At 36.9% G+C, this 24,788-nt stretch overlaps 1 protein-coding gene and 1 long non-coding RNA gene across 2 annotated transcripts in view; one reads left to right on the forward strand and one right to left on the reverse strand.

The window, feature by feature from the left end:
• rxfp2a (relaxin family peptide receptor 2a) overlaps positions 1-23,858 on the reverse strand; it is a 51,387-nt gene extending 27,529 nt beyond the window's left edge. Inside the window, exons 1-10 of the mRNA XM_059351111.1 lie at positions 23,693-23,858; positions 20,783-20,923; positions 14,740-14,823; positions 14,492-14,597; positions 7,355-7,426; positions 6,847-6,918; positions 6,391-6,462; positions 4,220-4,291; positions 2,102-2,176; positions 1,924-1,995 (exon numbers count right to left, since the gene is read on the reverse strand). Of these exons, the coding sequence (XP_059207094.1) occupies positions 1,924-1,995; positions 2,102-2,176; positions 4,220-4,291; positions 6,391-6,462; positions 6,847-6,918; positions 7,355-7,426; positions 14,492-14,597; positions 14,740-14,823; positions 20,783-20,923; positions 23,693-23,858 (932 nt within the window). The remainder of the gene's footprint in view (positions 1-1,923; positions 1,996-2,101; positions 2,177-4,219; positions 4,292-6,390; positions 6,463-6,846; positions 6,919-7,354; positions 7,427-14,491; positions 14,598-14,739; positions 14,824-20,782; positions 20,924-23,692) is intronic.
• On the forward strand, positions 9,303-10,866 carry LOC131986478 (uncharacterized). Its single transcript, XR_009395700.1, has 3 exons — positions 9,303-9,425; positions 9,523-9,577; positions 9,680-10,866. It is a non-coding gene; the product is annotated as an uncharacterized LOC131986478 (long non-coding RNA).
• Positions 23,859-24,788: the final 930 nt, after the last annotated feature.

A 24,788-nucleotide genomic window follows, 5' to 3' on the forward strand; every position in this document is an offset into this window, starting at 1 on the left:
TAAGAAGAGTCCATCATTACTCATACTGGGTGAAGTGAAACAGGACATCAAGGGAACATCAAAACCAGATTGTGTTTATATACCTCTGAGTCTCCAGAGATCACAGAGCTTCATAGAGCTTCATAGAGCTTCACAGAGCTACACAGAGCTTCATAGAGCTTCTCAGGACCCACCATGAGCCGAGGCTTCATGCATTATTTTTAGTGAATCTCTTGAACTGTTTCATGTTTGAACTTCGGTGCTGACTTGCTAACTAGTTTGAGGCTAAACACAGCTGTTAACACAGCTGCATGTCGTGTTGCTAACAGCTGACTAGAAGGGGCTGGACCAGCCTCAGAACATTAAACAACTGTTTACTATGTAAAGATATGTTGGAGTAATGATGTCCAGACCAGAGAATGAAGTTAACGCTCCCTCTGTGTGTTTTTACATGTAAAACACTGTTCAGTTCCCTGTTAGCTTCCAGAGACTGTTTGTGTGTTTTCCTTCCTGGTTCCTTCAGGTGCTAACCAGCTGTCTTTCTTTTGTTGTTGTAAAATAAATCATAATTGTTCACATCACTTTTGACTTTGTTAGATTGTTTAGATTTTTGCACCTTCTATGTATCTATTACATCTTCAGTATATGTTTACATATATTTCAAGATACTGAGTAAGAAATTATTATATTGCAATTATTTTAACAATGTCGTTACGTCCTACAATTCTACAATGTCGTTAAGCATTTATTTATACGCTTTTATCCAAAGTGACATCTGAGAGTTCATACAACAGGCACAGATGAGTCAGCATGACTCAGAGCCATGTTCAGGTTTATACCGTCTATGGTTCAGGTTTATACAGTCTGTGGTTCAGGTTTATACAGTCTATGGTTCAGGTTTATACAGTCCATGGTTCAGGTTTATACAGTCTATGGTTCAGGTTTATACCGTCTATGGTTCAGGTTTATACAGTCTATGGTTCAGGTTTATACAGTCTATGGTTCAGGTTTATACTGTCTATGGTTCAGGTTTATACAGTCTATGGTTCAGGTTTATACAGTCTATGGTTCAGGTTTATAGAGTCTGTGGTTCAGGTTTATACAGTCTGTGGTTCAGGTTTATACAGTCTGTGGTTCAGGTTTATACAGTCTGTGGTTCAGGTTGGGACATCAGGACAGAAGAGATTATAACTAGTGTGTGAAGACAGTGTGAACAGTTTTTTTTAATTAAATGATTCATTGTTATGTGTGCAGATGATGTGAACGTGTTCAGTGAAGAGTCTTCAGTCAGCAGATCAGAAGGAGTTTGGAGGAACTAGAGAAGAAGAGTCTAGTTGGAGACAGAGAGCCCTACATCTCAAATTCACTAAAATATTTGTATGTTTTATAAAACTTTAATAATAACAGAATGCATCCAATTCAGGAAAAAAAAATATTGATGTTTTTAATAACCTTTGTAATCAGGGTGGTTGCTCTGTCCTCATGTCAAGTGATGGCAACCAACATGCACTTAATCCTGCAACTTTAAACATAATAAAAAGCTGTGTGGGTTTCAAAGGAAGAGGAAGCTGTTTTTATAACTCTGGTGAAGTGCTACTCCATCTTTCTGAGAGCTCTGGCAGCAGAATCTCTTCTGGCCACAGGGCTGCCACATCCAACTCATCAACTAACTACATGAATTGGAAATAAAAATGTAAATGAAGTTCAAGAGAGTTTAAGGTACCAAATACTGCCAGACATTTTGGGGGATAATATATTAGTTTAGGAGTTAAAATGTTGCACATGGCTGAATGCAGTTGGAGCATTTTGACATTTAGATTTGTTTGTAAAGACAAAAGGAAAATGCTGAATGAATGTCTGATGCAACTCAGGAAACCTAATTTGTAGTTATTTTTTTGTGCAGAGGGATTGTGTTTTAGTATTTTATTAAGGTGGAATACTCACAGAACTTCAAGCTTGCTGCAGGTCTTCAAGATGGAGTAGTTGAGAGTTTGAATCTGGTTCCCCTCGAGATCCCTGAGAACAGAAAAAAGAGTTCAGCCGCCGCTGTCACCTCTGGTTAACATTGGTTTTAACACACATCCGTCCGTCTGTCTGAACTCATTCACACTAACAGACTCACAGCCAGTCCAGGGACGGCATGTGTTGGCAGAAGCTCGGGTGAGGAAGCTGCTGCAGCGACGTGCCCACCATCGACCTGACGGAGGAAACAAAACAACAAGAAACCTGTGATCCAGAGCTCCGCCAGCACAGAGGACCTGAAACTAGAAAAACAACCGATGACGATGAAAGGCCAAAACACAGAAACGCAGTGACTGATCAAGTCAGACAACAGGAAATTAAATGTCCAGATTCATCTGTGTGATCATTTCATCAGCCATCGTCTGGGCAAATGTCCATATTTTTAATGACTAAAACTTTATTCATTGACTCTAAATCATCCAAGTATTCAAGGCCTTGATCAGACAACACCATTTTATCATCGTTTTAAGTCTTGACAGCAAATAACCACATTAAAAGACATATGAAACACATGAAAAGAATGTTTTCTATTAAAAAAATTGTCCTGAGAAGAAACTGTTATTTTTATAATTTGAGTCTGAACTTTCCGACAGTCCTTGAACACATCATAGGCTATAAAAGTTTCAGTTAGAAAAAGTAACCAAAGCAAAGTATAGAATTTTAATAATTTTTGTCAAAATCACTGTTTTCTACATTTAAAACGCTGCCCAAAATAAACGTTTTGGAATAACTAGATCCTGTTAAAAACATTAAATTCTGCTCCAGAGCGACACTATGAAGACACGATTTATTCTGCTGAGATGAACGGTCACGTGACAAATATTCACTAAAAATCTATCGACAGGAGAGGCTGGAAACATGCAAATACTTCAACATGTAGAATATCTGGAGGTTTTCCCCAACATTTGGAAAAGTTCTTGCCGTTATTGTGCTGATCCCATAAAGCTGCAGGACTTAATTATTGCAGTGAAGAAACAAGGTCAAAATGTAAAAAGGGCCAGTAAAAGTTTTTTGGTTTCAGAGGGTTAAATGTGATTTTTGAAAATTAGATCCAAACCACATTTTGAGGTGCTTTGAAATGCAACTCTGTCCAGATCTCTGCTGATCTCAGTCCTGATGCTGATAAAACCCACAGACCCTGAACGTGGCTGCAGGTTAGTAAAAACCAGAGCTGAACGACTATGAGTGCAATATTTGAATGGTTACTATCTTTTTGATTTTCCTTATTTTAACTCTGAGATACAGTGAGACGGTTTATTTCATGTGACTGTTTTTATTCCTCCAACATCTGTAACTTCAAACTTGGCAGCCAATCTGCAAATCTTTTATTGCCAAAGGAAAGATAAAAGATAAGTGGCTTTTTCTTGCCAAATTAATTATTTATACTTCTTCGTTTATGTTGGTCATCAACTGAAGATGCCTTTTGATTCCCGATCCAAATCTCTGATGTAGTGCTCCGCAGCAAACAAATAAATTCTTCACTGAAATGATCCTATCCCAGTTGTTTGTAAGTCACTTTTTAAGTTTCTGCAAGCAAGTAAATAAACTTAATTGTTTTCCAGGAAGGCATGAAATCACTCTCAACACACAAGTATATCATTTGTAGTTAATGGGATTAACCTGCAATCTTTTAAGGATATTTAAAAGTCAGCATTAAGATATAAAAATAGATTTTCCATGTGGCTACACTTCAGACAAAGTGAGGAGAGACAAAGTAGAGACTTTACTCACAGATTAATGGAGAAACCAAGAGAGAAGCCTATAAAAAGGCTTTTATCGTTCAGGCATGAACATTAAAAGGCTATTATTGAAATGGAACCTTTTGTGTGCAGAGAAGACGGAAAACAGAGAGAGAAAGATAAAGAGAGAAATAAAAGGTGAACAGGATAAGTATGGTTGTGAATTTGAGAAGAGAAGATTATAGCTACTAAAGTTAATTATTGCTTACAAAATAAGAAAAATGTCAGGAGAGAATAACATTTATGTTAAGACTCAGTCTTTGACCTTTACACCACAAAGACATGACTGAGCATGAACCGAGGTGTGAAATATATAATATATATATAATATATATATATATATATATAATATTGGACATTCACCGTGCACGGCTTACTGAACAGACAACTGACAAGAATGAAAATGCTTGAGGAGAAGTTCCAGGATCAGTCGACACTAAAACAAAGAGATTTTTTAAGCAAAAGCGAGTGGAACTCACAGGTAGATGAGGGAGCTGAGCCCCATGAAGGAGTCCTGGGACAAGATGCTCAGCGGGTTGTGATCCAACATCCTGCCACAAAGAAGCAGTTAGTTACTGTTGTTAAAAGAATAAATCAACATTTAGGAAAATGTAGCTCTCTTTCCAAGGATTAAAAGCTGCAAACAAGGAAATATAGCGAGCCTGGTTCAGTCTGAAGGGTAAATAATAATAATAATACCTTCTTATTACTATAAAACCTTTAACTGATGACTGATGACTGATGGTTGACATGTTCAAGGCTATTCTGTTGGTCTGACTCTTATTAATAGACAGTCTATGGTCTAACTCAGACTCAGTTAAGAAAGCCAACAAGTGTACTTTCCTAAATGTCAAACCGTTCCTGGAGGAGTCAAAGTTAACAAGAAACAATTCAGAAATGTGTTTCTATTTCGGTTTGTTTCAGCTCATGTTTACATCTCTATAATTGAATGCAAGTTATTTTATTCTCACTCTTTTTATTGGCTCTTGTTCGCATATCTTATCGCTTTTATTGGTCAAATGTGGCTCCTAATCATTATGTCACTGACTTGTTCTCTTCCTTTTAATGCATGTCTGAATTATTATCTTAAGTTTTTACTCTTTCGTTTAATGTTTTAAAGTCAAGTCAAGTATTTTAAGTTTTTTAAATTAGTAATTTTTGATACAACATCCAGATAACATCATGTTGTGCTTCCACCTCCAGTTAAATGTGCTAAATATATATATATATATATATATATATATATATATATATATATATATATATATATAAATACAGCTTTGCTTGCTTGCTAAAAGTGTATTTGTTTGCTGTTTCTGTCCATTGTGTTGCTGTTTTCTGGTGTTTGAGACACTGTGCATGTCTGCTGTTCAGGGTAAAACTGGAGCGAGCCAGCAGAGGAAGTGTTTGTAATAAAACTATGTAATCACACATGGATGTAATATGACAGAACAACCAACCAGGAGATGTTTTCAGATTGGATTTCCGTGGGAGAGAAGCTTGGGGAAACTCTGATTTTGTACGGAAAAAGAAAATGTTTGCACACTCATATCTGTGCAAAATTGGTGCCCAATCCACATAAAAAGGCAAATTCTTCCCAACTCAAAAATGTACGACCACCATATCAGCAAATCCGTCTCTAAAATAGATATCCATCTCAAAATATCCCGTATTATTTACACTCTAGTATGAGAATACTTCTCCTGCTGCAGGCCTTAAACACTTTAAAACTCTTGATCAATAACCAAACTATTCCACTTCCTGAAGCTCTTGACCTTATTAGATTTACACTCATTTATTTCTCTGCTTTGGTACGTTGAGTCAAATTGGATTCCACGGGGAAATTAAAACACAGCTGAACAACATTTATGGACAAACTGTAACTCTAGCAGCATCCTCCACCCGCAGAGATGAGTTTCTGCACATCAATCACCTTCAGGCTCCCAGAAGAATGTTTGGTTCATATCTCACTTTAATAAAACTGGACAACACACAGTCACACACTGTAAAAGAGCACGAGTCCCCGTAAAGACTGTAATGAACAACAGAACTGTGATGTTGGATGTTCCAGCATCACACTGTGTTCTTCTAACTACATTAGTACAAACTGACAGGAAGCACACATCACAGTAATGGTCTCATGTGTTTTACTCACATTGTGGGGACTTACATCTGTTTACACAATCATATTATGGGGACTCACCTTCTTTATGGGGACAAAACAAATGTCCCCAGAATGCTGCCTTGAGATTTTTCCCTTTGCAATCTTGGTTTAAGGCCAAACTGGGGACTTGGGATCTTTTTAAACAGTCATGTTGTGGGGACTTACCTTCCTTAAGGGGACAAAATCCAAGTCCCCATAATGTAAATCATCAGTTTTAGGGCAATGACTGGGTTTAACCGTTACAAAATAAACATAATGCTGCATTGGAGTAGAATTATAGAATAGAATTAAACTCATTATGAGAATGTTTACTGAGGTCAGAAATCATTTTCCTGTTGACTTTCACACAAACGGACTTCTTTTTGCAACCAACAGAGTCGCACCCTGCTGTGTGTGTGTGTGTGTGTGTGTGTGTGTGCGTGTGTGCGTGTGTGTGTGTGTGTGTGTGTGTGTGTGTGTGTGTGTGTGTGTGTGTGTGTTACTCACAGCCATTCCAGCTGATGGAGGTCCCTGAACACACCAGGACTAAGAGAGATTATGAAGTTCTCACTGAGGAACCTGAGAGAAACAGAGTGTAGTTTCTCTTACTCTCAAATATAAGATAATATTACAAACAATAACAAAATAATAATAAAAAAGGCTAAACAATCAGGATTGGCAGCTTTTCATTCATAGATGCATCACAGGAAAATTAATATATCTGAGCCTTTATTCTGACATCGTAAGACAAGCTGTAATGGCCATTTTTTCAACATTTTTTTTTACATTTCACATACTAAATCATAAATAAGTTAAATGAAAAAATGCCAGTTTTTACAGTTTTTTTCCATGATAAACATTATATTTTTTGCATTTAAAAAAAGAAAAAGAAAACATGCGTTTGAAATCCACTGGAGACTTGGTGTGGTTTAAAGTAATGAATGAAGAGAGCAGGGAACTTACAGTCTCTTCAGACTGAACAGGCCACTGAACGCATGTTTGGAAATGAACTGGAGGCTGTTGTTTTGTAGAAACCTGAGAAAAGAGAAATACTAATTATAATTAATCCAAAACTCTAACTGACCTCATATTTCTGTGTTTACTGGCTCGGGACAAATAATCCAGGCAGGATTATATGGACAAGTATTGAACAAATACGTTTCTGTAATGGTTAATGCAGCAGTATGTAGAAGCTCTTCAACCCAAATGATATTAATAATGCTAAAATATAATTATTATAAGCTTTTCTCTCTGGCTCTGAACGGAGGCATAAAGATGGTATAAAGACGTCTACTTTTGTCTATATACTGTATATAATGTATCTTTCCTATTTTAGATTATATGCTAAACAGTTTTGCATTTAATAATTCATTCATGTTTTCTTTTTTACGTTGTAGGACAGTCTTCTGTCTCACACACTGAATGTAAAAACACAAATGATGGAAGAGTCTGGAAACATAAAAATACTCACAGTCTCTGCAGAGAAGAGTATTCTGAGAAAACATAATCTGACAACACTCGGATCTGATTGCTCCTCAGAGACCTGAAACAAAACCCAGAGAGAGAGAGAGAGAGAGACAGAGAGAGAGAGAGAGGATGAAGTCTGCAGCATTATGCTCCACAATCACATAAAAACTGAATCATAATAGAAGCAACATCTGTCAAAGTCAGAAAAGGTTTCCTGTTCTACAAGCTGAAAGGTTAGTAAGAGACAGAAACACTTGCTGCTGGCACCAAATGTCTTAAACAGCCCAAAAATGACGTTAGAATTAATTAAAAGCATCTTTATTTTAATTTCTAATTATACTTTCCAGTCATAATATTACATTTATGTCTGTTACTGAACAGCAGGTCACACCATTAGCAGCAAAAATGAGGTAATTTAACCAAAATATAATAACACACGCCTTAATTAAACACATATAGGATTTATGAACATATTGGTAATAAAATTGTACAGCATCATCATGCACCACAAAGTGGAAGCAAATAGTGAGAAAGGGCAATAAAAACAGCAGCTTTTTATGTTCTTTATATCAACAGTGAGCTTTCATATCAAGACACAGATACAGTCCAATGATGGAACATTCTCCTCAAATACTTCCCAATATTATATATCCCAGATAAATCTGATATTATCAAACATTCACCAGTGCTTTTAGTAGCTTTTGGAACATTTTGGAATATAAAATAATATTTTAGGCTTGCTTTATATCAACTAAAGTGAAAAATGGGGTGGTCAACAATATTAGCCCCCTTGATGAAATGGTCATTAAAATGTGAGTTACTGCTTTCAAAACAGGCCTAATGAACCAATCAGCTTTAAACAACACCTGTGCAGCCAACTGGCTGATTAAGAACACCTGAACATTCAATCAGCATTAAGGAGTGCAGGAACAGGGCACCTGAACACATCATTGAGGGGGAATGGCTTCAGCCACCATGCCTCAGACTAAAGACCTCAGAACAGCACTAGTGGAGGTGGAGGTAAGGGGCGGGGCTAGACTACTATTAAAACGCTTCACTGTCCCCACAACAACCGTACGTTGCATCATTACAAAGAACAAGAAGACAAACTGAGACAAACCAAGCTGGACGAGGACGTTAGAGAAAGATATCAGGATCTCTGGAGAGGAAACTAGTCAGAGAAGTCAGCAAGAACCAACAGCTGTGAAGAGGACTGTTGCAGACCTGATCCCCCCATTGGTCGGTCGGTCTGTCTGTCTGTCTGTCTGTCTGTCTCAGACCTGGTCTCTCCTGGAGCTGAGGAGGAGCAGAGGGCTCTCCATCGTGGTGCCTTCAGGGCCTTCGTCCAAGAAGAACCCTTTACTGAACAACGGCACATCCAAGCCAGACTGAGGTTGGCCCACGAACATTTGAAAGGTAAAGAAGAGTTTTGGAAGTCTGATGAGACTAAACTGGAACTGTTTGGATGGATGTTGGTGATGTTTGGTGGAGAAAGGGAGAGGCCTCCACCCTAACAACACAGTTCCCAGTGAAACATGGTGGTGGAGCATCATGCTGGGGCAACTGGGAGCCTTGTTGGGCTGCATGGCTTCATGGAAAAAGAACATGATGTTGACATTTTGAGGGATAATATGCAGAAGTCTGCTGGTCGTCTATCCTCAGCTCGTCGCTGGCTCTTCCAACAAGACAAAGACCCAAAACGCCTCAAAATGGGTTCAACGGTTTCTTAAGGATACCAAAACCAGGTCCAGGAGGGGCCTGACAGAGCCCAGACCTCAGTCCTACTGAGAATCTGTTCTCAAAGTCAATGTCTCTGCTGGGAAACCACCAATCTGGACCAGCTGGAACAATCTGCAACGGAAGAATGGGCCAAAACCCCTCAGAGACCTGAACCACCTAGTGAAGAACTGTTCTAAGAGGCTCAGAAAGGGTCCACTACACACACACACACACACACACACACACACTATTATTATTATTATTATTATATTTTTACCAACAGCGGCCCTAATACGCCAGCATAGTTTTTATATATTTTCTTGTGTTGTGTTGCAGGTAACGCTCCAGCTGAAAAGGTAACAAAAGGTTATATTCGTATAATTTCTAGAATTTGTTAAACACATTTAAAGTTCCTGGACGAACAGAAGGATGAAAGGATCTCCTGTTTGACAGCAGCTGGACTCCAACAGAAGTCTTTTAAGATCATCATCATTATCATTATCATCAGGTGTGTTCCCAGGTGGAGAAATTATAATTTTCTTTCCACGTCTTCTCATAAATACAGATTTTGACCTTTGATAAATTTTACATTCGTGTTTTTAAAATTCAGATTGACACGGCTTGAAGATAAGAACTCCAGAAAGAAAACTGGGACATGAAGGAAGCTTTCCTGGTGGAAATGGTTCACCAGAGGAATCTCCAGGTTCAAGAAGAGAGATGGAGCTGAAGATTCACAGAGGGACATAAAGTTCCTGGCAGAGAGAACCGGCTGGTGATGACCGACTCTGTTCCTGGTTGAGTTTAAGACGGATGATTCAGCAGCCGTTATAAAAACATCATGATAAAACCTGGAGAGCCTGAATGCATCATGTGCTCTGGTCTGGTTCCAGAGGAGGAAAGCTCTTCTTCTTCTTCTTCTGTTGTATTTTATTGCTCTTTATTCTCTAAAACTACCAAAATCAGGATTAAAGTCAAGATTTAATGAAAAATGCCTTTTTATCCCATTAAGGTCATATCCCTGTTAATATTGTGCACCTATTTAACAATATGACAAAAAATGTCTTTGTATTTGGCATAAAAATGTAATCATATTTATTTTCCAGATAATTTCTTTAAATTATGGATAATACATAATATAAAATATGCCTTAATTTTACATTCAGCAGTATGGTTTATTGTATTTCTATGTAGAATTCATGGTAATTTAAAATCAATGACCATTAAGTAATTGAATAATCCTCTAAAAAAAGTTATTTATATTAATTTACTGATTTCAACTTCCATGTTATGGTTTATATTTGTAATAAAAGTAATTTAAATACAGCACTTTAAATAAATAATAAAGTACATTTCTGGAAAATAACTTTCTGAAAACGCTCTAACTTCTTTAGACATATATTTTTTTAAACTAATCTAGTTCACTCTACATGGACAGTTACAATTTAAATGTTTATGAAATAAGTGAATGAAGGTATATTATTTATCATTACACAACCTTTCTGTATGACATCAACTGTTGATGTCAGTTCAGTTGTTGTTAAATATACATTAACTTAATTTTCCCAGCTTGGAACTTAATTTTCCAAATATTCCAACAACATGAATGCAGAGTAATATAAATAAAAAGTTTACTTTAGAGGCTTTTTTTCTGTTTATGTTTACGCAGACAGTGATAAATTCTTGTTTGACTGCTGTTCAGACTTTTTGCAAATATGTTTTTCATCAAACATAATTTATTATAATGAAATTTTTCAACAAAGGAGTTTGTACGGGAACATAATAAAGAGTCAATGGATGTGTAATAATAATAATAATAATCACATTCATCTTTCTCTGCGTCTGAAACTCTTTTTTGAAGCCTGATTGCTTAATCTTCAATTTAGTATTACACTCTTGTTTGTTGCCATAAAACCAATTAAAATACTTCTCAATTATCTGTAATGAGTTTCTAAATGTCAGCTGTTTATTTAGTTAACTGTGGGTTCATTAAATGAGTGCTGAAGGTAAATATGGTCCACTGAAGTGAAAGTGAACATCAGTCTGAGATTCTGATCTGCTTTAACATCCAAAGGGATTTATTTTTTATTTCTTGGCGCGTGCTGCATCCTTCCATCATGTTTCTAGAAACCAGGCCAGTACATTCTCTGTAAGTTTCTGACAGGAAGTCAAGACAAACAGACACGCCGAGCCAGAAAACGAGAGGAAACCTTCTTGGAAGTCAGCTGGTTGTCTTTCTGTTTTCTTCTGATCAAGAAAGAGAATAAAACTTAGAACTTGTTGACTCCTCGTCAAGATTGATTAATTTTTAAGGGAGCAGGTTTTTGTTTAAACTTAAGGAGTTGAACATAATAAAAAACCCATCACCATCTGTTTTACTGTCATAAATCGAAAATAAGAACTCCAAACTGTCACACACTGGAACAGATGGCGTATTCTTGGAGAGGCCCTCCAGCAGCTCCACACTGTCCTCACATAAAGTCCTGGCACTTCTGAATCTAAAGGAATTGTTGAAATCAAATTTAAAATTGATCCTCTCCAAACTGGAGCACGTCATCTCAGTGGAGATGAGCCTCTGCAGGCCACAAGACGCCTCAACAGAAAATATTTGATTATATTCAAACAACTTGTCATGGGAAAATTATGCAAAATGCTTCAAAACCTCTGAGAAGAAATTCTGGACTGACTAACTGCTCACCAGAAATGTATCACAGAAATAACAAAAATAAAAAACTGGCATTATCATCGTAATTTTAACTTTCCTTGCACGGAACACAGGTCACAAAAAATTCCATTAGAAAAAATAATCAAAAACGAAGCTTAAAATTAAGATTTTTCTGTCAAAATGACTTTATTCTACATGTCTCATAGAAAATAGTTCAATATATAATATAGAGGAATGTATGTAGAGAGGAGGCCCAATTTTTCTACCAATATTCATGACACTTGAGGGCACTTGGAAAAGTGTTTATCTTTAAATTTGTTCCAATTTAAAAAAAATATTATAAGTATCTGAGAAAATGAGTGAAAACTACGACAAATACAGCTGCTATGAGTCAGATCTGATCTGGTGCAACTACACAAAAAAAAAAGGAAAGTTGGGTGAACTAAAAATTTCAAGGCAACAAACTTAGATACAATTTTAAGTTGGACAATTAAACTAAATATTTTAAGTTTTGTTTTTGAGTTTGCTCAACTCTGAATTCAGATTTTTATCAACTCAACTGTAAGTTGTACTAACTTATAATTTTACATTGTAATAACTTTTAATCCTTACTTCTGCTAACTTCTGCAATGTGCTGAATTGGCACGATTGTAACGCCGCTATGAAATGTCAGCTAATGTTGTGACCACAATTTTGAGTTAGCATTGATACGCTAATGGCTACTCTTGTAGCTGTAACAAGCAGCGCCGCTAGCATCAGTTAGCCGCTAGCATCAGTTAGCCGCTAGCATCAGTTAGCCGCTAGCATCAGTTAGCTGCTAGCATCAGTTAGCCTCTAGCATCAGTTAGCCGCTAGCATCAGTTAGCCGCTAGCATCAGTTAGCCGCTAGCATCAGTTAGCCGCTAGCATCAGTTAGCCTCTAGCATCAGTTAGCCGCTAGCATCAGTTAGCCTCTAGCATCAGTTAGCCGCTAGCATCAGTTAGCCTCTAGCATCAGTTACCCGCTTGCATCAGTTAGCCACTAGCATCAGTTAGCAGCTAGCATCAGTTAGCCTCTAGCATCAGTTAGCCGCTAGCATCAGTTAGCCACTAGCATCAGTTAGCCGCTAGCATCAGTTAGCCACTAGCATCAGTTAGCCGCTAGCATCAGTTAGCCGCTAGCATCAGTTAGCCGCTAGCATCAGTTAGCCTCTAGCATCAGTTAGCCGCTAGCATCAGTTAGCCTCTAGCATCAGTTAGCCTCTAGCATCGAAAACCATAGACTGTATAAAATGGTTCAGACTTGAGAAGATGGAGTGGTGCTTCCTAGTGTCAGAGAGCCAAACTGTGCTCTGGACATTTCACAGTAAAGTGGAAGACAGACACTCATTAAAACGTAAAAGCCTCTGAATGAACTGTCAGCAGCCGCTGCAGCAGATAAATCCTGTCAGCAGCGTCCAGGCCTCCGTTCACTGGAACAGAACAATGATCAGGCAAGAGCTGAAAAACTGCAGCATTTCTTACAGGAAGATGAAAAAAAATGAGTGACTAACTATAAAATCAAAGAAAAACATGTAAAATGATCTGCTTTCTTGTGTCTAACAATCAAAACTAAAGAGGTTTTACTCTGAGTGAAAACTGTTCTACACTGTAAAAAAAAAGAAAAAAAAGAACTGTATTAGTTACTGTATTATTTGAGAAGGTCTTTCTCTAGTGCAAATGCCATAAAAAAGGTTAATTACTTTAATTACTATTATAAACCATAAAATATTAAATCTGTTTCTCTTAAATCTCTTATATAATGTCAATGTTCTTTACAGAATTATTCGATTGCTTAGTTGTCTTGATTATTAAATTACAGTAAATTATTTGTAAAAATAAAAAAAAATACACAACATATTGCTGTAAGTGTAAGATTAAAAGCACTTTCATGTTTTTTCCAGTAAAAACCAGAAAAACACTTCTTTTTTTTAAAGAAATTGTCCAAAAACAATTTAATACTTACCATCATATGAAAGTAAAAAAAAAAATCTTAATTATTTCACATAATTCATATTTATTTAAATAGAGATATTTACTGTATATTATCTGTATTTTTAAAGAAATGAATAATACAAATGTTAACGTGGATTAATACACCAATACACAAGACTTGTGTCTACTGTTTAAAGTTTAAATGGAGTCTCTAGGTGAAATTATGCCGGAGAAGTAGACGTTTAAAAATATCCAATTATTGTTCTTTTTCGCTTATTTTTTGTCGGTCGTCCCATTCACTTCAATGCAAAATTTTGGGCCGTTTTTCGCGACTTACGTCGCGGAATATAATTATATATAATTGTTATAAATGATATATAATTTGTCCTGCAACTCTTCAAGTTGTAGGACTAGTAGCGGGATGAAATTGCGTCCGGAAGAGGAAGAAGAAGAAATCCACAGTACAACAGTAGTGCAGCACTGGTCCCTACAGATATTGCTGGATGGGACCAGTAGGGACCAGTATGGACCAGTAGGGACCAGTATGAACCAGTATGGACCAGTAGGGACCAGTATGGACCAGTAGGGACCAGTATGGACCAGTATGGACCAGTATGGACCAGTATGAACCAGTATGGACCAGTATGGACCAGTAGGGACCAGTATGGACCAGTATGGACCAGTATGGACCAGTATGAACCAGTATGGACCAGTATGGACCAGTAGGGACCAGTATGGACCAGTAGGGACCAGTGCTGGGGAGATTGCCCCGAGGCCCTAATGAGGTTAGAGTCAGAGTTGACTTACAGCCAGGTGACGTTGGGAGAGATCAGAGGAACGTCCTGCAGGTCGACCTCCACACACTCCACATCTGTCTGGACGCAGTCACAGCTGTCTGGATACTGCTGCAGGTCTACACACACACACACACACACACACACACACACACACACACACACGCGTGTAAATATCTCTTCATTAAGGCTAGTGGGCGTCCTCTAAAAATGATCCAATCTCCTGTTCTATAAGTTGAATAGATAAATAATCAGACTTACAGCACTCGTTCAGGTAGTACTGCTCCACATAATTAGCATCTTGTAGTGTTTGGCCGAATAAATCGGCCCATCCAATGTTATCTCCTGTAAAAACCAGAGAAAGAAGAAACGTTATCAGTGCAGGAAGAGAAGACCGCTCTGATTTAAAAGCATTAGCTGAGCAGATAACCTTTACTGAATGATCCTCTTTGTTAAATCAGCTCAGTGGTTTCTGTGGAGCCTCAGTAGTGGAGGGAGAGCAGATAAAAGGTTGACACACTGCCATCATTCATAAAGTAATCACTTATACAGTTATGTTTTATGAAAAAACACATGATAATTCAACTAAACTGACGGAGATTTGACAGGCACCAACAACTCAAGCAACAAAGAGATTATCACATGTTCTTCATGTAAAATTCATTCAATCATTTTAATGAATTCAATCGAAACATAAACAAATTGTGGATGTAGTTAAAAAACAAGTGAAAGCAGCTGCATGTGGAAATGTTTCTGTCATGTAGAAAATCTTTGTGTTTTCTCTATTTTAGGACAGCTTAGAGTGCATTTCATCAGAGTTCTCCATTGAAGGACACTTTAAAGGCTTTATTCACCATTTCTTAACTGGAAGGGGACTGTAGTACGTTTTCTCTACTGAAAGCGTACTCTAGAGGGCAATTTATCACATTTTCTCAATGTTAAAGGCACCTTAATGGCACTTCTTCACTTTTTCCTGACTGAAAGGGCACTTTATCAAGATTTCCCCAGCAGAAAGGCGCTCTAGGGGGCATCTGGTCAGGATTCTAAAGGACATTCTTCTTCAACATTTATTTATGAGGAGGGCACTTTATTAAATGTAAGGGCAATCTGGTGACACTTTACTGTGTTTTTAACTAAGTCAGCACTCTGAAGTGCCTTTGTTTACTTTTTCTGGACTGGACAGGCCCACTAAGGGGCCCCGCACCATGTTTTACCCACCAGGAGGCATTCTAAAGTGCACTTTTTCACTATTTCTTGACTAGAAGGTCAAACTGGTGGGAACTTTTCTGTGTTTTCTAGACAAAATTGCATTCTAAAGTGCACTTTTTCACTATTTTCTTGACTTGAAGGGAACTCTAAAGGCTACTTTTTTCCACTTTTCCATTATCTCTTCACTGGAAGGGCAGTCTAGAAGGCACTTTATCACGTTTTCCCCTCTAGGAAGGCACTTTATCATGTTTTTTCCACCATAGAGGCATCCAACAGGGCACTTATGCTGCTTTTTTTTTTTTTTTTAACATGGCGGCCTCACTTTAAACCCACCAGCGGATGCAGCCTTTGTCAATGCAGCTCCAAACTGATGGAGGACACTAGCTAAAGATATCAGCTCGTCTCAACTAAACAAAACTTAAACTTAAACTAAACTTGTCTAAACAAGACTAAACTCTCGTTTCCTCTTCGCTTCGTTATCATGTTATAAAATGTACTACTGATTTCATGCATTTTATGTATTTTAACTCTATTATCATCATCATCATAATTCAGTCTTTTTTATTTTCAAACTTCTGTTATGCATTCTATTGTTTTCTCATGTGCATTTCATTTTCCATCTTATTTTTTTTTTAAAGTTGTCCGGCTGTGATTGTTTCACTGTTCATTCCCTGTTATTATTCTGTTTAATATGATTATTATGAGTCTGCTACAAAACAAAGGTTTTACTCACTAAATGTCATATTTAATTACACTTCAGTTAGACTAGACCTTAAATCAAATCTGACCTCATTCATCTTTCATGTCAGACTATCAACGGGAAGAAGCAGCTTCACACTAAACAAAGAGGTGAATAATGAGTGTGAATGAGCTGTAGATGTTGTTTTATATCCGTGGCATGAATCAGAGAATCAGAGCTGTCAGCAGATCTCTGTGTTGACACACCAACCACATGGTGTCAGCTACCGTTAGAGCCTCCAGGAGCCTCAACAGATAAACTGGTGATGACGAGCAGATGTGATGTTTCTGTTCCAGGGATTCCTCTCCGTTCATTTCATTTCCACAAAATAAACTCTGTGACTCATAAATCAATCATCAATAAATAAAACTCATCCATGCAGCACCCTCTGCGTCAAATAAATGAATGTAATCACTCTTCTGAGGAAAGATTGATGTTTAAACAACCAAACTAATGATCCCCTCCCATCTGTGCTTCTTTTATTCTTCATCCCGTTGCTTTGCTCTTCATCATCCTCCTGCTGACTACAATCTGACGTACTTGTACTTACTTTTATGTAACTTTATACTTCTACTACTACATTGAGCTGGCAGCTTTAGATACTTTTCAGGTTGAGATTTAACATCAACATGATCAATTTAAAGTGATTAGACATGTTGATAAATTAAACCTCATATAGTTAAAATGACAACAACAAAACACACATGTAACAATCTGCACAACAAGTTTTACTTTAAATAATGAAGTACATTTTGATGCTGATACTTTTGTACTTTTTCTTCAGTAAGTTTTGACTGTTGGTGGTATTTGGTGGTCGGGTTTCCAGGAAACAGACACAGCCTTAGCCTGTTAAACAGCCTGTTAAACAGCCTGTTAAACAGCCTGATAAACATTCAGGTGCACAGAGATGAATAAATAAAATGAGTAAAATAAAAGTCTAAATGTACAGTGCTTAACACATTTATTAGTTTACTGGTTTATGCCACAACTGTCCTAAATTAACAGCATTACCCAAAAAATGTTTATGTTTCTGTAATGTTGTAATACACCAGTAAGCAGAAGCTCTTTGAAATTATATTTTTAATGCTAAAATATAATTATTATTGTTATCCATGAATTTTCAAATGTATTGTTTTACAAAAAAACCCTGTAAAAATAGTAAAGCACATTATTATTTCTTGATTATAATAATTTACTTGCATTCCTGAACAGAGGCCCAGTGAGACTGCTCAGATTTGGGTATAAAAATGTGAATTGACTTTTTTAATGGCCAAATAAATTACAATAGCATTTATAGTTTTCAATGAGCTTTGAACGATTTCTAAAATATTTCTGTTTTCTTGTTTTTATGACAGGTGGTCTAATAAACGTGTTCATCACTGTATAGTTTGGATCCTTTCCACATGATATGGAAACCAAATAGTCTTAACTGTAAAAAGCAAAGCTAAAGTGTCTGACCTTAAATAATTTAAGCCAGAGCATTGAAACTCACGTTCATATGTGTAAAATAGCAAACACAATTCTCTTATTATGGTAAAAACAACAGACACGAGACCAACTGGAGCTGATCTCCTGAAGCTTTCTTGCTTTTCTGAATTACCAACCAGCGGAACAACCTCAGCGCCACGCTGAGTTCTGTACAGATGTGAACCAGCTGAACGTGAGAAAAAAGAACCACTGGTGGTTTGGGCAGATTCATCAAAAGATAAAAGGTCATAATAACTTTCATATCGTCATTCCAGTCCAAGACATCGACCCCATTGAGTCAAACAGAAGAGAAGTCTCCATTAAACATGAAGACTTCTGAGAAACATTCTCTCTCATGTCTGTCTGCTTCATATTTAATCAATACTGAGCATGACGCGTTTTTTATTCTTACACAATCCTCCATTAGTGGAGGTCTAAACCAGAATCATTTATTTTATTATCATTTATTATTTATTTTTTAGTTTCATATCAGTTCGATCAGCAAGAAGCTCACGTTAGTCTCAGCTGTTTCTCTGACAACAACCAGGAACTCTTGTTCTACCTCTCCACTTTTACACTTTCCAAGAAAAGGAGGAGAAAGACTTCAACAGCATCAATCATTCTCAGAACTGCAACGTCTTTAGCAGCTTTAAATGATAAATGATCAACTCTGCAGCGTTTACAGCTGCTGATATTAGAACATGAACATCAGAGAATCAGATATTAGAGAGCTGCTCAGTGTGTGATATGTTTACAGCTTCAATTCAACATTAAGATTCCCTTATTAGCCCCACAAAGGGGACATTCAATCACTGCATTTAACCATCCTTATGACAGACCAGTGAACACACCATGCAAGGAGCAGTGGGCAGCACATTACTGTTCTTTAACCCAGAACCCTGCAGAGACACAGATCTCCTGGATCCTGATCAGCTAAAGACTTTAGCTTCAGTCAGTGAGAATGGAAGGTTGAGGACACGTATCAGCAGATCAACATGTAAAAGACTTCATCAGGAAAGAACAATTTAAAGTAACCTTCTCACAGATTTCCATCTAAATCACCAGATAGTCTCGGTTCAGTGGCTCCTTTGTCTCTGTTGTCTAATAGAAATGAAACCCCGACTAAAAACCCTTTTAATCCTTGTTGAGTATTATTTTATTTAATTCCTTGCTGTTTCTGTCTTGTTTATTTTGGTACAACATTATTTTACCTTGTTGTTCTGTGTATTAAGGGTTAGGGCTCAATCACTGGTTGTTTTAAATGTGCTAAAGAAACTTTGACTTGACTTGTTCAGTCACTATCTATCACTGAATGAGTATATATATATACAGTATATATATATATATATATATATATATAGTAGCATTATATATATATTAGCAACCATTAGTTCATCTCAGAGGCAGTCATATGAATTCCATGTTTTACTGTGTAGTAAAATCCTGTTTTTCTTGGACTCATGCCGTTGGGAGGCTGTGATAAGAGTGCTGAGTTGACTCTTTGTTCCATATTTCCATCAAGAAAATGTTACATTTTCGTCATTAAAACCAGTTTAGATATGATGTGTTTTTTGTAAAACAGTAAAATTAATTTGATGTCATATGGAAACTATGTTCATGTGTAGTGAACTGGCTAGCTAGGGATCAAGAGTTTACAACTTTAAGAAAAGTATTTCAGACATTTTGTCACTGCACATTATTTTCTGGTTTATAAATTTCCACCACTGGAAATCAGACGAAATTGTGAAATCCACCTAAATTATATATCCGTCCACTTTTATGTTCATTTCCCATCAATAAACTGAGTCATGAGACTATTTGTTCTGCTTTAAAACTGTGGTTTTTGCCTTAAACTGCAAGGAATTAGTCTGATTCCCTGGCTAAAATATACTGTAGCATCATGTTCTTCCCAACAAGATATTATGACACTGAAACAAACCATTATTATGAAATTATTATTAGGATTATTAGGATTATTATTAAACTGTTACCATTGGTTTTTAAATCCCAGTCCAAAGCAAAGTGGCGATGCTGATGAACAGAGTGAGAATCTCTTTTCCTCCTCGTTGCTGCTCCTGCTGACTGTATCATCAATGCTACTGATTCATGTCCTCCTCCTCTGAGAATCTGATTGAACATTTAGGTTGCAGGGCTCAGAACCAGCCTGACATTAATAAGCATGACTGAAAAGGTCTTGACTCGTTCAGCGCTTTATTAAAAGAGACATTTAAGCTCCAATGACCCCCGTGGTACGTTTTACACTGTCAGAATGAGACGTTTTAACTTCTGGTTTGTGAGTGAAGAGCTGAAACAGCCAGACAGCCTGTTCCTCTGGGAGAGCAGGGGAGCACAGCAACTGGGAAGAAGTTTTCTTCCCTTCAGGCTGTAAATAACTCGTTTAAGGCTAACAGTAATAACAGTTGGAGGCTTTGGCTGCATGCTCAGCTGCATCCAGAACCTGCAGGCTTCCAGAATCAGCAAGAAAAGATCCATAAATATGCTCACGCCTGAACCTTCACATGTCCAGTTTAATATGAGAAAAATGATCAAAAATCCCTCTCCACCATATTCTGGATATGGGAATTGAGCTTAAAAAAAGACTTGATGAGCTCCTCTGTGCAGCTCACTCATCAATATAATAATAATAATAATCCCTCGGCTTTTCTTGGATTTTTAGTTTCCTGCTCGTCATCATCTGGGAGACAGAGCCACTGTGTGAAGAATTTATCTGAGACAAAAATATATTAGAAATATTCATAACATTCATCATCAGTTGGGCTTTCTGCATGTGTATTCTTGGTGAAGTGGTGCCTTTAGGACTGTTTGGTCTTTTGACCTGTATAAAAAGAAAAAAAGTGAGTTTATACTTAATAGAAAGTGTGTAATTACCACAGCGGCGCTCGTCGGCTCCGTTGGGACAGTCTCTGTGTCCGTTGCACTGCAGAGCCTGAGGAAGACACTCGCTCATGTTCCCGCAGGGGAACTGGCCGAGCGGGCAGCGAGGGTCCCCGTCTGGCTTCACCAGCAGCGCTGCAGGGACAGAAGCAGGAAGACAGTGAGGACACATGGATCGGTTCTTCTAAGGGCTCCAAACAGTCTGTGAGTTGCATAAATTGGGCAATTTACAGACTGTTTAGGGAGCCCAGTAATCAGAAATATTCAAATATAAAAGGACAAAATGTCACATTTAAAAGCATGACAATAACTGTGGGTTAAACTAAAGTAACTCTATCATTTTGAAATTATAAGAAGATCTTGAATAACGATTACTTTTACTACCGACAGAACGGAGAATTCATTCATGACCTTTCAGATTGATTATTTATCAGATTTTATGACCGCTGTCCAAAGAACAAGTTAGTCACAAGAGTCTTGAGTAGTCATGAGAAAGCATATATTAGTTTTTTATTAATTGCGAGCTGTAATGTTTGCGGCCCGTAAAACAAGCCAGAAACAAATCCCTCATTATGTCCAACACAAAGACTCCACTCACATCTGCACACGCAGCAGCAGCTCAACTCAATAACACATTAAAAAGTTTCACAGTTTAACGACCAAACAACATTTGGTTTTCAATAGAAATAAACTTTAAGCTGCAGGAATTAAAGAGGAACGAGCTATTATTTTTTAGTTGTGTTGGAGTCTCGTCTGTTGATATGCTATATAGTATTAACTTTATTAAACTCTGTCATCAGAAGTTCAACTTTCCCACAGCCCTAAACGGATCATAGGTTCAGAAAGTAACCAAAACAAAGCTTTAGATCAGGGGCGTCAAACTCAAATACACAATGGGCCAAAATGTAAAACTTGAATAAAATCGCGGGCCAACATTGAACAAATAAACCTTTTAATATATACCAAACATGTTTTGCTTTAACATTAAATATGGAACCAGCAACGCTTATAAACATACAATATATAACTAAATAGTGCAGACATGCAAAATAAAATTTCAAATAAAAAACACATCAATGTCATTACTTTACAATAATACCATAATAACTTGGTATTGCCTCGCGGGCCAAATAAAATTACACTGCGGGCCAAATTTGGCCTGCGGGCCAGAGTTTGACACCCCTGCTTTAAATTGTCAAAATCACTTTATTCTGATTTGACATATCCGCATATCATTACTATTCCTAGGAGTGTCCCGTGATGCTGCTGGGCCAGAAAGACTGAGATTAGGAGAGAAATGTCTGTTAATCCACAAAATGAACCATTTCACTGTCAGAGATTGATCCATTTCGTCTGATGACATTTAGAAATCAGACTAAGACTAAATTGTTTTATTCACATTCAAGTTAGCGAAAAAAAAAAGTTGGACCTTTAAATCCATACCAGAACACAACAAATACTCCAATTCAGATCTAGAGAACTGACCTGAGTTCCATTAAACATTTAAAACGAGGACACAAAGAAATAACCTGTAAATTAAAATGTTTTCATTAAAGAGCAATAAGAAAAGATGACGTTTCAGTCACTGGTGCAGGGTTTGAGAGGTAATTTATTCTTCATCTAGTCACAGAGCTAATTCATCATTCATAGAGTCATAAAGCTGTCTGCATCAAAACATTTATCATAACAATCATCATCGTCAGCCTGGTGTCAAAGCTCAAACTAAATGAATAACTAAATAAATAAAGTGTGCGATTCAGAATGCATATCAAAAAGGTTTTACACTCACGGAATTAAACAAATGCAATTACATTAAGACTATTTAATTTCCCACATTTAGTGTGGATTTGGGCTGATTTGTGACTGGATTGAAACAGAACGTCAGGATATCGAGGTGAAAGGTGAAATATGAGACATATTGTTGATGAGTTGTTTGTTTTCTCCCCCGAGCTGAACGAGACGAGGTCGAGGGAATGAAGAGACAAAAAGAAGTTCAGGTTACCTGTGTAACAGGTTACCTGTGTAACAGGTTACCTGTACTTCTTCACAGGTTACCTGTGTAACAGGTTACCTGTGTAACAGGTTACCTGTACTTCTTCACAGGTTACCTGTGTAACAGGTTACCTGTGTTCTACTTCTTCTACAGAAAGTAGAACACATGTTACCTGTAAATAAAGAAATCCCACTAAATTGAAGGGAAATTACTTTATTCTTTGATTCTGATTTGCAGGGAAGACTCAAAATACTTTTTGAGATTTTTACTGTATCAATTATTTTTTTAATTGTTAAGATAAAAACAAATCAAATACTTTTGTCTTCTTCATTATTTTGTTGTTGAGAAAAACAAAATAAAAATTAAAAAAATGAAATGAAATAATATTGAAAATAAAATATTGATTTTATTTTTCTCCATATTGCTAAGGCCTATTAATGTGTGATAAGTGATGACTGAGAGGGACTTTTTGTGTTTGAGTCTATACATTGAGGGTTTTCTTGTTTGTAGTTAAATCCTGAGTATTAAACCTATATTATTATATATTATTATATATTATTATATATTATTATTTATTATTATATATTATACAGCGCTGACGTTCAGTCTGTTCACCTAAAGATCCTCAAAACTCAAAGTCACTTCTTTCAGTATTGCAGGTCCAGTACAACAAAGATATTTGCTGATATTTGCTACCATAAAAAGATCACCTGCAGATAAATAAAGTAATGAAACAAGAATGAAAACAACAGATCATCAGTTACGACGAGATGAAAACAGATCGACCTCCGGCACAAACGTCTCAGTTATTAGTTCCACTGTGGTTTGGTTTCTACGGATTAAAAATGACTGATTTACAGAAGCTGCTGGTGTCCTGCTAACGCTGCTCTGTGGAGACCGTCCTCACATACTGTCTCTGTGGGGACCGTCCTCGCATACTGTCTCTGTGGGGACCGTCCTCGCATACTGTCTCTGTGGGGACCGTCCTCGCATACTGTCTCTGTGGAGGCCGTCCTCGCATACTGTCTCTGTGGGGACCGTCCTCGCATACTGTCTCTGTGGGGACCGTCCTCGCATACTGTCTCTGTGGGGACCGTCCTCGCATACTGTCTCTGTGTGCTTTTCCAGCTGACTTGGATGTAACTTGTAATGTAGTTATTTGATATGTTCTTTTCTTTGTTTATATTTGTGTGTTGTTAATTTTTTTCTCCTGTTTTAAAAAAAATAAAAAATATTCCTACTATTTATTAATTTGAACTTTTATGTATTTATTTTAAATCTAGCACTGACAAGGAATGCACTTAAATTCATTGTACATGTGACAATGATAATAAAGATATTCTATTCTATTCTATTCTATTCTATAAGTTTAGTGTCACAGGTTGAAACTGAAGCATTCCCTGTGAAGATGGAACTTTATTTTGAAAGGCACTATGCGTGTGATTAAAGGAGGAAGTTCTTATATATATATTACCACACTGAAATGACTCCAGTAAAAGAAAAAGTCCTGCATTCAAAAGTACAAAAGTATCAGAAAATGTACTTAAAGTATCAAAAGTAAAAGTACTTGTTATGCATATGTATAATGAGTATAATGGGTTATATTTTCTAAATATATTATTAGATTAGACTGAATGCTCAGTCATTTTGAAGTTTTTTAAGTTCAGTCTCAAAGTGAAAAGTAACTAAAGCCTTTAGCTAAATGTAGTGGAGTAAAAAGTACCATATCTGCCTCTGAAAGTAGTGAAGTAGAAGTATAAAGTTACATAAAATGGCATTGGATTCACTGTCCATTTCCTCTTTGTGTGTTATAAACAGCTATAATCTGTAACAGACTGTTTCACTTCACTACAGGAAATGTGATGATTATAAAGCCTGTTTCCACCTCTGAGACAATAATAGAAAACACCTTTTCCATCAGTCTGCCAGCCTTGTGGAGGCTTCCTGGCATCAGGAGCAGTTAAACACAACACCAGCTGCTGATTTACTCATTTACTGATAGACAAT

Source organism: Centropristis striata, chromosome 15 (assembly GCF_030273125.1).
Source record: "Centropristis striata isolate RG_2023a ecotype Rhode Island chromosome 15, C.striata_1.0, whole genome shotgun sequence".
In the NCBI taxonomy this organism is placed as follows: Eukaryota; Metazoa; Chordata; class Actinopteri; order Perciformes; family Serranidae; genus Centropristis; species Centropristis striata.